Consider the following 13197-nt stretch of genomic DNA (forward strand, 5'->3'; position numbering starts at 1 on the left):
AACAGCAGACTTTCCCATGGCAATGCGCCTTTTAATTTCCTGGCTGCTGGTGCCAAGACTGTTGACTATGGAGCCAAGCAGACTAAAGCTCATTCTCTTAGTAGTCCATGTATATTCTATTCTCTTCTCTAGCACTACAATGCAAATGCATCAATTCTCTTTCAATCAATCCTTAGTCACTGTCCAGCTTTCTGATACATATCAAGTAACTGCAAAGACCATGGCCCAGATCAGGAGCATCTTAGTCTCCAAACTGACATCATTGTTCTTCAGTACTCTGAAGAGGTCCTGAACAGCAGACTTTCCCAATGCTATTTATCTTTTGATTTCATTGCTACTGGTACCAAGAGTGTTGATTGTGGAGCCAAGAACATTGAAAGTGTTAACAGTCTCAGTGTCTTCAACAACTATCATGATGCTGCCAATCAGCCCAATGGTGAAAAATCTTTGCTTTCTTTATGTTGCGTTTCAATCCATATTGCAAACTACAGTCTTTGGCCTCTGGAGTAAATGCCTCAGGTCCTCCTCAGTTTTGGCAAGCAAAGTTGTGTTATCTGCATAACGCAGATTGTTGATGAGTCTTTCTCCAATCCATTCCTTCTCATAGAGTCCAGCCTCCCAGATGAACTGTTCTGCATATAGCTTGAAAATGTATGGAGATACGACGCACCCCTTGCGTACACCCTTCCTGATTTTGAAGCATGTAATGTTTCCTTGCTCTGTTCTGACAACTGCTTCTTGGTCCAAGCACAGGTTTAGCATAGCATAAGCACAATCAGACGTTCTGGGATTCCCATTCTTCTCAGATTCAGTCACAGCTTGTTGTAATTCACACAGTCAAATGCCTAAGCATAGTCATTTTTTAAAAAAAATTTTTATTATTATTATTTTTTTTTAGCATAGTCATTTAAACACAGACATTCCTTTGGTGCTCTCTGCTTTCAGCCGAGAACATTAGCTATAATATCCTTAGTACCACGGCCTTTCTAAACACAACTTGCACTTCTGGCAGTTCTCTGTTGATGTGCTGTTTCAGTCATTTTTTTAATAATTTAAGCAGAATATTGCTTGCATGTGATATTAATGATATCGTTTAATAACAACCTCACTCTGTCGGGTCACCTTTCTTTGGAATGAGAACAAATAAGTATCTCTTCTAGTTAGTTGGCCAGGTGGTTGTACACCAGATTTCTTGGCACAACTTGGTGAGCACATCCAGGGCAGAGTCTGTTGAATTATGTCAATTGGTGTGTCATCAATTAATGGGGCCTTGTTTTTTTGCCGTTTCTTTCAGAGCAACTTGAACTTCTTCCTTCATCACCATAGGCTCTTGCTCATACATTGTTTCATGAAATTCTTCTGTGTCCACCAATTCCTTTTGATACGGTGACTCTGTGTACTCTTTCCATCTTCTCTTAATGCTTCTGAGATCATTTTAATATTCTTCCCAAAGCATCCTTAAATATTGCAGCTCAAGCCTTGAATTTATTCCTTCAGCTTAAGAAATTCTGAGATAGTCCAGCCCTTTTGATTTTCAGACTCTAGTTTTTTCACATTTCATTATAATACTTTACTTTTTTTCCTATGCTGTCCTTCAAATTCTTCTGCTCAGCTCCTTAACTTCTTGATTTCTTCCTTTTGCTTTGGCTTCCTCGCACTCTAGTGCAATATTCAGAGTCTTATCTGGTATCCATATCAATCTTTTCTTCCTCCTTTGTGTTTGTAATGACTTTTTTGCATTCTTCCTGGATGATATTCTTGGTATCTTCCCAGAGCTCATCTGGTCTTCACTCATTAGTGTTTAAGCTCTCAAACCTGTTCCTGAAATGGTTTTGAAATTCAGGTGGGATAGACTCAAGGTCAAATTTTGGTTCCTGTGGATTTAATTTAACTTTCTTTAGCTTTAATTTGAATTTCATATGAGTAGTTGGTTGCCGGGACTTGCCAAATGAACTGGGGGTCTGGGGAAAGGAGTTTGCCAGCATTTGGGTGTGCCGGGTTGGTAAGATACTGAAAGGTCACGCCCCACCTAGGGTCTTGGGAAATTTAATGTCAGCTGAATCCAGACTCTACCCTTCTGGAGGCATGGCAGGTTTGAGGGCTCAGGGCACTTGTGTTGTGGCGTTCCTTTGGCCCCATGTGAGGGTCAGCAGAGCGGACTTGCCAAATGAACTGGGGTTCTGGGGAAAGGAATTTGCCAGCATTTGGGCATGCTGGGTTGGTAAGACACTGAAAGGTTGCACCCCACCTAGGGTCTTGGGAGATTTAATGTTAGCTGAATCTGGACTCTGCCTTCTGGAGGCAAAGCAGGTTTGAGGGCCCAGGGCACTTGTGGTGTGTCAAATGCATTAATGGTTGGTTACCCAGTGTGGACAGAGATTGGAGTGGAGCTCCCTGATTAAATAAAACAAGCTTGGACGGAGGAATGGCATCCACTTCTGTAATAGCTTGCCTCCAGAAACCCTATGAACCTTGAGAGAGGATGAAAGGCACCCAAGTGTTGAGGATTCTCCTTCATAGGGTAGCTATGAGTCACCTGCGACTTGACGGCACTTAACAACAATAACAGTTGATTGTCTATTACACAATCAGTACCTGGTCTAGTTTTCACAGCTGACACTGAGATTCTCCTGGGATTCTTTCCACAGACGTATTAGATCTGATACCTATCCATACCATCAGGTGAAATCCATGTGTATATTCTGCATTTATATTTGTTATAAGAAGTATTTGTAATGCTTAAATTATTGACTGTACAAAATTATTTCTATCTCCAGCTTCACTTCTTTTTTAAATTTTATACTAGTTTATTTACAAAACTCGAATACATTGTTTTTGAAATTAGATTCTTTCAATTTCCCTCCGCTCCCCACAAATTATACAACCCAGGATTAATCCCCCTCATCCTGCACATCTTCATCCCTCTGCTTCCACCCTCTCCCACTCCTCTTGGATCCTTATACTCATTCTACAATAATGGTTTTATACAATATTTATCTTTGCGTGACTGAGTTTACTCAGCTTTATACTCTATAGTTCTTCCCAAGTTAGGTAATAATTAATAAAATCATTGTTCCTGAGTGATTTCTAGTATTCCATTATGTGAATGTACCATAATTTCTCAATCCATTTGTTTGTGATTGAACATCTGGGCTGTGTCCATGTTCTCGCAATGGTGAATATTGTTGCTATGAACAAGGATGTACTAGTCTCTATTAGTGCCTCAATTCTCATATTCTCAGGGTATATTCCAAGTAGTGGAATAGGTGGGCATATGAAATTTCTAGGTTCATCATTTTTGAGAAAATGCCAAACTGCTTTCCAGAATGGTTGTACCATTTACAATCCCACTAACAGTGTTTGAGAGTTCCTTTCTCATCACATCTTCTCCAACATTTATTACTTGCTGCCTTGCTAAACTTTGCTACTGTTCCTGGACTGAGGTGGTACCTTATTTTGGTTTTGATTTGCATCTCTCTTATTGCCAGTGATTTGGAGCATTCCTTTATGTGTCTGTTTGCCATTCAAATATCTTTCTCTGTGAAAATTCTTTTCATTTCTTTTGCCCATTTTGTAATTGGGTTATCAGCCTTTTTCTTGTGGAGGCCCAGGAGTGTTCTGTCAACTTTTGTTATAAGAATCTTGTCTGAGATGGTATTACCAAATGTTTGTTCCAAGTCTGTCACTTTTCTTTTCACTCTGTTGGAAACAGTTTTTGATGCACACATGGAGGTTCCTGTGCATCAATTTTATCCTCTTTAGATTGTGCATTTCTGGTTGTAGTTGGCAGTCTCTTTATACCTTGGACTAGCGCTCCTAAGCTTGATCCCAGTTTGTCTCTTATAAACGTTATGGTTTTGGGCTTTACTCCTAGGTCTCTGATCCTTGAGTTGATTTTTGTGTATAGTGTGAGATGTGGATCCTGTTTCAGCTTTCTGTAGGTGGAAGTCCAATTTTGCCAACACCATTTGTTGAAGAGATTACCATGCCCCATTTGATAGCTTTGATTTCCTTGTCGAGTATCAGTTGACCATAGATAGCTGGGTCTATTTCTGGGTTCTTAATTCTGTTCCATTGATGTACGTGCCTGTCATTGTACCAGTACCATGCTGTTTTGGTTATTACTGCTGTGTAGTAGGTTTTGATGTTAGGGAGTGCTATGCCTCCAATCTCATTTTTGTTTCTTAGAAATGTTTTGCTTATTCGGAGTCTCTTGCCTCTCCAAATAAATTTGACAATTTCCCCTTCAAATTCCTTGAAAAAGGAATTTAGGAGCCTCATTTCGGTCACCAACTACTGAACCATATTATGGCTTACTCTGTTTATACAAGGACACATTCTGATTGATTGCTGTACATCTGATTTGTGAGTTCCTGGTCAAGTGATTCTAACAATGTGTATCCTAGAAACATTCTCCTTTTCTCATCCTACATCAGAGAACCTCCAAAGAATAAAGACAGTTCTCCCTCATGATGGGTTTGCAGACACCTTTCTGGCACCCTTTGTCTGGTTCCGTAAGAATTCTTTGAAAGAAAGTAAGAAGATCATGCAAGCAATCAGAGCAATAGAAGGGAAACCGCTCCTTACCTCTTCTTCTTCAAGCAGAATGAGTCGAACGACTACAATGTGGATCGCATTGCCAATACTTGGATTATGGAACAACCCAGTGACCTAGAAAAGAAAAGAAACCCCATTAGCTCCAAATGAATAGCTGAGAATATCAATAGAGAAAAAACAAAACTAGTTGTCCTTGCCTCACTTCTGACTTCCAGTGACCCCGAGTTATGGACTAAAACTACTCTATTGGCCTTCCTTTATTTCTCTCCCATTTTTTTATTGTGATTGTAATAAAAGTTTACAGAAAAGTTGGATTTTCATACAACATGGTTGCACACTCTTCTCCCTACCCCCTTAGTTCAGTTTTTTTAAAAAAATGTATTCATTCATTGTTGCATAATTTCCTTTCTGCCCTCCAAATCCCTCCCCCAGTTCACTTGGCTATACACCTCTTATTCTGGACTGTTGTCATCCAAATAATGCTTACTCATATATTTCTTTTAAATAGTTCTTTCCCTCAGTTGTTTCAATGCAGTGTTTATTATTTACCCTGTCCTTTCATAATTACTGCTCAACTCCTATGTCAGTCCTGTTTTATCACAGTGGTTTTATACAGTATTTGTACTTTTGTGTCTGAGATATTTCACTCAGCATAATGTCCTCCAGGGTCACTCATGTTGTGTAATATTTTCTTGACTCTGAATCTTGTGGAAGCAGATCACCAGGCCTTTGTTTGGCTGAGCCTCTGAATGAGTTTAGACCATTATTAACCTTTCCATTTGAAGTGTTGCCAAACCATTTGCACTACTCAGGGACATAGGTAACTCGTCCTCATTGCCCTTGACTCTGAACTGACACAAATCTGACCATCCAGTGGTTTTCCAAGTCTGTAAATTTCCTGGGAGGAGATTGCCCATCTTTTCCCCTTGAAACTACCAGTGGATTTGAGCCCTCAGAGTGGTGTGGTTTTGGGGTTAGCAGCACAGCTCACTAAGGACTGTGCTACCAGCATGACTCTCTGATGGTTTGATTCTACTATCTACTCTGCTGGAGAAAGACAGACAATCTCCTCTCCTTTGGTTTACAAGGACTTAGTTAAGGATGCATGTATTCATTAAAAATAAAGGTGCATTTATAGGTCAAGAGTTGGTGGTGGTATGTAAAGATGAATGTGGTATGTCCAGAGCCTGATGTATATGACAACAACTGGCACAGCAATCTAGTCCTCAGTTGCTAATGGGAAGGTTGGCAGTTCAAATCCAACCAGTAGCTTTGTGAAAAGATCTGGTAATCTGCTTCTAGAAAGGTTACAGCCTAGAAAACTCAAATGGGGCAGTTCTGTTTTGTCACTTGGTGTTGCTATAACTTGAAAATCAACTTGATGACATCTAACAACCAGGAGAGCCACTGGGAGGTGAATTGCCACAGTTGATTTTGGAGTAAACTACTCTTCTACAATAAAGCTCTACCAGGGATGTGGACTGGCTGTGTGCTCGACAGGGTGGCGCCTTCTTTTACATCCTTTCATTATCAGAAAGTTGAGCAGGATAACCTTAGCAAATGGGCTAACTGAGCTTTAACAAAATATCCTAAATGATGTTCATTCCCTCTGTGATTTGTATTCATTTTCCAGAAGTCAATTTATCTGCGGCCATAAATTCTTCCTAATGGGAAATAATGAGACATCTGTAAAATTAAATCATCCCAGCTGAAAGGAAACAAAAAATGAGCTTTTCTCAGCCAAAAGGAAGAAAGGAGAGAAGGTGGCCTGAGCTGATATGTAATTAGCAGTCAACCGCAGCAAAAGGGAGTCATTCTCCGTACAGAATATCTGGTCATTTGCACGAGGGTTACCATCAACTCTACAGTTCATTTTCTGGTTCCTCAGAGAAATGAAGAGCCCCTTTACAACTCCCTTCCAGAATAATGTTGTGTGCAACGTTATATCTTCATTCCTTTGGGATAGCTAGAATCCTAAGACTTCTAGTTACCCCTGGACTCATGCCTAGCTCACTGGCAGCCTGGTTTTGGAAATTCCTTACAACACACTCCCCCTTCCTATTAATTTCTATTATAAATCATAAAAGCACCAAAAAGCACAGTAGTCTTGCTCTTTAAATTTAAATTGTCCTTATTTTTAATATCCAATTCGCTTAAGAAAATGTACTTCTCTTTGTCCATATGGAAAAACAACAATAAAACAACAGCACTTGCTACCAGTTCAAATCTGAGTTCTGGGAGCCCCTCTCATGTCAGAGCAAAATGGGTTCACTGGGTTTTCAGTGGCTGTGATCTTTTAGGAGTAGGTTACCTGCCCTTTCTTCCAAGGTACACAGGGTTAGACTTCCACTTTCAACCATTTGGGTAGTAGCCTTATACAGTATGCTTTTGGCACCATCTGGGGATTCTTAGAGAATATCAAAAGTCAAGCCCACCATTGTTCAGTCAATTCTGACTCGTGGAGAACCAATGTGGCACAACATAAGACCTCTCCGTAAGATTTTCCTTGTCTATAATCTTTACAGAAGCTGATTCAAAAACTCAAACTTGGAGCAGAGAGTTGGGAGGACCCCTCACCTGTTGACTTGACTAGGCCCCATGTAGGTTGGGGCTGGGGCCGAGTGAGGAAACCAACAGGTCTGGAACATAGGGAGAAGTGTGAGCTCCTGAGCTTGTAGCTGATGCACCCTTAAACCTAGCCATCGACAGCTGGGGAGGAGGTGACCAGAACCCAACCAGGTGAAGAGCAGCTGGTAATGCTGTGAGCTAGGGTCGACTGCTGCACCCTGATGGATCAGTCAGGACTGGACTTTGCTTGTGGATGCAGATGCTCAAAGTTTTCAAGTTGAACAGAGGATCCTTCAGCAAAAGGGAAGTGCCTGTTTCCTTAGAGTACTGCTTTGATAGGGAGGAACAAATCTGAAATGTGCTATCTAAAAGGGTATAAGGTTATTTAAATGGCATGAGGCATGAAATAAAAAAAAAAAAAACAAACCCAAACCAAAAAACCAAAAAAACAATAAAATGGAAAGAAATATAATACAATGGTTTATAAGGAACACAATATACATCTACAAAGTATATGAATGATAAAAGTATAAATAATAACAAAAGTTATGTATTTTTCTTCTTTATTGTAATTTTAATGAAAGTTTATAGAAACTTTGACTTTCCATTCATTCATTGTTGCACAAAACCCCTCAAACTCTAGAGTATACTCGAGGTGGGTGTGGGGAGTGAGGGGGATCATATACCAATGAGGAGTTTTTCTTTTGCTTTTCAAGGAGAAGAGCTAACTGGGGGTGGGCGGGGAGAAAAGTGCAACAATGAATGAATGGAAATCCAAAATCTCTGTAAATGTTCATTGAAACAAAACACCCTCAAACTCATTGAATCAGAATCAGAAAGGAGAATGCCTTAAGAACTCAAAACTGAACCAGTCACTGCTGTGGTTTTGCCTGCTGGCCTCTGTTGTTGTTGTTAGGTGCCATCAAGTTGACTATGACTCATCACGACCCTTTGAACAACACATCGGAATCTTGCCCCATCCTGAGCCATCCTCATCATCTCTGATACTCGCGCCCATTGTTACAGTCACTGTGTCAATCAATCCATCTTGTTGAGGGTTTTCCTTTCCTTCGCTGGCCCTCCATCTTTCCAAGCATATCTTTTTCCAAGGACTGGCTTCCTCTAACAAGACACTTGAAATATGTTGGTTCTAGAGGGCATGAAATGTTCCTCCATCAGCAGGAACACCTTTGCTTGGAATGTTGTTGTTGTTGTTATGTGCCGTTGAGTAGCTTGCAACTCATAGCCACCCTATGTACAAGAGCCCTAAACACCGTTCTATCCTGTGCCAGCCTCTCTGTTTCCGACACACTCATCCTACCACTCCACTCACAGAATCCATCCATTTCCTCTCCTGTATTCCTCTCCTGCACCGTCCCTCCACTCTCCCAAGCATGATATCCCTCTCTGAGGACCAGTCCCTCCTTGCAACATTCCCAAAGTATGTCAGACGAAGCTTCAGAATCCTTGACTCCAAGAAGCATTCCGGCTTCACCTTCTCTAGGACAAACCTGTTTGTTTTCCTAGCAGTCCATGGTATATTCAACACTCTTCTCCAGCACCACAACTCAAAGGCATCAATTCTCTTTCTATCAACCCTATTCACTGTCCAACTCTCCGATGCATAGCATGTAATTGCAAAGACTATAGCCCAGATCAGGAGCACCTTAGTTGACATTGTTGCTCTTCAGTACTCTTAAGAGGTCCCTGACAGCCGACTTTCCCAATGCAATTTCTTCTCCTGATTTCCTGGCTGCTGTTACCAAGAGTGTTGACTGTGGAATCAAGTAAACTAAAATTGTTAACTATCTCAATCTCTTCATCATCGATACTGATGCTGCCAATTGGCCCAGTGATGAGAATCTTTGTTTTCTTGATGCTGAGATTCAATCCATATTGAAGGCTGCAGTCCTTGACCTTCTGCAGCAAGTGCTTCAGGACCTCCTCAGTTTCAGCAAGCAGGGTTGTGTCATCTGCATAATGCAGGTTGTTGATGATTCTTCCACCAATCCTGATATCACATTCCTCCTTGTACAGCCCAGCATCTCAGATGATTTGTTCTGCATACAGATTGAAATGGTGTGGAGACAGAATACATCCCTGATGGACCCCCTTCTTGATTTTAAACCATGTAGTGTCTCCTTGCTCTGTTCTGATGACTGCCTCTTGGTCCAAGTATAGGTTTCGCGTAAGCACAATCAAATATTGTGGTATTCCCATTCTTCTCAGAGTCAGCCACAGCTTGTTGTGATCCACACAGTCAAAAGCCTTTGCTTAGTCAATGAAGCACAGATAGATATTCTTCTGGTATTGTCTGCTTTCTGCCAAGATCCATCTAACATTAGCTATAATAGCCCTAGTACCACGACCTCTTCTAAATCCAGCCTGCACATCTAGCAGTTCTCTGTTGACATATTGTTTGGAATTTCAAGGTGAAATGTGTGCCAGATTTCCTAGAAAAGGACCATCGACACAACAAGTCTTCTGATTTTTTTTCTCTTTTTCTCTTTGGAGATCGATTTTCATTGGAGTCTCTATTCTCCTCTGTAATTGGTGTAGTAACAGGGATTGGTCTTTTTTTTTTTTTGTGCTAATCATCTGGCTGTTAGTAAAAAGGTTGGCAGTTCAAACCCATCTTTCACTTCACAGTGGTAGCAAGAGGAGAAAGTGAGAGGGAGCTCTGATGACCTCGAGGGTATGATGTTGCCAACCCAAAGGCAAGTGATTTGAATCCACCAGCTTCTCTTTGGAAGAAAGATGGACAGTCTCCTCTCCTACAATTTGTTGTTGTTGTTGTTAAGTGCCGTCGAGTTGCAGGCAACTCATAGCGACCCTATGAAGGAGAGTCTTCGATGCTTGGGTGCCTTTCATCCTCTCTCCAGGTTCATAGGGTTTCCGGAGGCAAGCTATTATGGAAGTGGATACCACTCCTACAATTTAGTCTTTGAAAATTTTCTGGAGAGTCAGCTATGAGTCAATTCCAATGCCACAGGCCACTCGAAAGGTGATGAATGAGTTGTTTTGCCTTTGTACTCCTGTAAAGACTGGCAGCCTTGGGAACCACAGAAGGTTGTCCTCCTCTGCCCCAGGTGGTGGTTATGAGTCAGACTTGACTCAACAGCACTGGGTTTGGTTTTGATTAGAAGGAACCCTCGTTGTGCAGTGCTTAAACTGCTCAGCAACTATCTGACAGTTCAGCAGTTTGAACCTACCAGCTGCTTCTTGGGAGAGAGATGTGACACTCTGCTTTGCAAAGGTTATGTTGTTGTTAGATGCTAACAAGTCTCATGTTATTGTGTAACATAGAGTAGGAACCAACACGTAGCTGAACCTCTGGCAGGTTTTCAGAGGCAGTTAATTGCACAGGAGGAGATTGTCCATCCTTCTCCCACGGAGCAGTGGGTGGACTGGAATCGCATGCCTTCTGGATTGCAGCACAGCTTCTTGCCACTAGGCCACAAGCGCTCCCATAGTGCATAACTGGTCTCATAGCAACCCAACAAACAACAAATCTGAAGCTTGCCTGATCCTGCAACATCTTTACTATCTCCGCTATGCTCAAGCCCATTATTACAAGCACTGTGCCAGTTCTGTCTATTTTTATGGGGTCCTTGTGGTTCAGAATTCAACTGGATGGCAACAGATTTAAGTCTTTTGTTTGGTTGTTTTACATCTCGCTGAAGGAGACACCTACTCTTGCTGTTAGCTCTCCTCCCTGAGGGTCATAAACAGGCTAAATCCTAGAAGGAGAGAAGAATGCAGGCAACCAAAAGCAAGTTGCATTACTACCATGTGAGAAACTCTATAAGGCATTTTGATTCCGGGGCCTAATCCAGGGTCTCATCAGGCCTGACTAGGGCCTACTTTACACAGAAACCTGACACTTCTTGCTTCAGTAATGTCCAGTCAGGCTGGGAACATTACACTTCTTCTCGGTCTAGGTTACACTGTAAGTGCTCCTTGACTTTAATCATGCATCAGGGTTCCCTGGAGGATGGTTAAAACAATCCAGATGACCAGGCCATATTCCAACCAGTGGAATCAAAATTTCAGAGGGTAAACAAGACATCATGATCTTCAATTTTGGGAAACACTCGCTGGTGGTATAATGTGCCACATGTTCAACTGCTAATTGAAAGGCTGGTAGTTCAAAACCATCTGTCACACTAGGGCAGAAAGAGGAGGCATCTGATCTGCTCCTGTTGTGTCAACCTATCTTGGGAATCTGGTGGAAGGGTCATCAGGACTCAAAATCAATGGAACTGGACTTGGGCTTCAGGCTATAGAAGAAGAATATTTGGAGCTCTGGTGGCCTAGTGGCAAGAAGCTGCACTGCAATGCCAGAGGTGCGCCATTTAAATCCAATAGATACTCTGGTGGAGAAAGACAGGTAATCTCTTCCTGTACCAGTCAGATTCAATTTGGCGGTACACATGCACAAAATAGTAAAATACAATTTAAAAAAGAAAAAAAAAGAAGAAAAATATTTGTGGTTTTCATAGCTTAGTCCATTACAAAACAGAATGGTGTTTGAAGAGGAGACGGTGTTTAAAAAGGAGCTCTGATGAGATGAAATTTGTGTTCATCTTGCATCTTCTTTGAAGATCATTTAGGGAGTGTTTATCAAGGACTCAGAGAAATTCAGCAAGAATCTTTCCCCATCTTACTAAGAAGGAAAGCAGAGAACACCCACAACCGAGGAAGCCTAGAAGCAGAGTTCATTGACTTCATTGGAATTCCACTTTTAAAAGTCTTAGAAAAGGGGTCATCCACAATGTTCTTTGAAGCCAAGGATAGTGAAATATCTCATATACTTTGAACACGTTGTTAGGAAGGGCCAGTCCTTGGAAAAGGACATCATGGTTGGAAAGGTAGAGGGTCAGTGAAAGAGAGGAAGACTTTCATCGCAATGGATTGGTAAAATGACTGTAATGGTGGGCTTGCATGTTTCAGAGATGTTGAGGATAGCACAGGATAGTGCAGGGCTCAGAACATTGTTTACAGGGTCACTAGGAGTTGTGGTTGACTCAGGGGTACTTAACAACCACCATCGTCTTTCAACTAATTGTACTTAATAACAACAACTTTTAAATTAATTGAGGGCTTCAACTTCTAGTCCTTTGTTTCAGTTTAACCATTCATGCAGAGTCTAAAACAGTGAGATAAAGTCATACTAAAAATATGGAGTCACTTGGTAAACACCTAGTGGTGTTGTACAGCAAAGAATCAACTCCTACTCCTAGAGACCCTTTAGGATAGAGTAGAACTTCCTCTCTCTGATTTTCTAGGCTGTAATTTGTACAGTTGCAGATTCTCAGATCTTTTTGCTACTGAGCAACTGCTAGGTGCATTCCAATCACCAACCTTTTCCTTTGCAATCCGGCGTTTAGCCACTGTGCCCTCAGGACTCGTTGTGCAGTCAAGTCGGTCTTTGGTGTTGAGTTGAAGCTAACTCACAGTCATAGCAGTGACTTTGACTCCCAGAGGTTCGAAGCCCACCAGAGGGTGTCCAAAGCTGTAAATCACACCAGGAGAGATTGCCTATCTATCTACCCACCTACCTACCTACCTACCTACCTATAGATATAGAGATCTCTCTATCTCTCATCTATCTATCTATCTATATCTATATCATCTATCTATCTATCTATCTATCTATCTATCTATCTATCATCTATCTATCTCTATATCTACCTATATACTTTTTTCCTGAGGGGCTGCTGGTAGACTCAAACCATCAGAGAGACTCAGCCTTTGTAATCCAACATTTTTGCAGCATAACTCCCTACAAATTCCCTCAGCAGTCCGTCCTCCTTAAGTGGTAGACCTATGACAATGATAAATTACAATTTTTTAGGATACATACTTTCTCCCTAAAAGATAGAAGTGTTTGTCCTAAAATTCAATCCTTAGGCAAGGAATAAATTCACATATACATTAATTTTCAGGGATTTCTCCAAACTATTATGTATATATAATTTATATAATATGTTGTTGTTGTTGTTATGTGCCATTGAGTCGCTGGCAACTCATAGCGACCCTATGTACAACAGCCCTAAACTTCGCTCTGTC

At 41.2% G+C, this 13197-nt stretch overlaps 1 protein-coding gene across 1 annotated transcript in view; it reads right to left on the reverse strand.

The window, feature by feature from the left end:
* The window catches only part of ADAMTS12 (ADAM metallopeptidase with thrombospondin type 1 motif, 12), a 680205-nt gene that overhangs the window by 277470 nt on the left and 389538 nt on the right, over window positions 1-13197 (reverse strand). Inside the window, exon 5 of the mRNA XM_006896807.1 lies at window positions 4588-4671. Within this exon, the coding sequence (XP_006896869.1) occupies window positions 4588-4671 (84 nt within the window). The remainder of the gene's footprint in view (window positions 1-4587; window positions 4672-13197) is intronic.

Source organism: Elephantulus edwardii, unplaced genomic scaffold, assembly GCF_000299155.1.
Source record: "Elephantulus edwardii isolate Elephantulus edwardi_28Jun2011 unplaced genomic scaffold, EleEdw1.0 scaffold00191, whole genome shotgun sequence".
Lineage (NCBI taxonomy): Eukaryota > Metazoa > Chordata > Mammalia > Macroscelidea > Macroscelididae > Elephantulus > Elephantulus edwardii.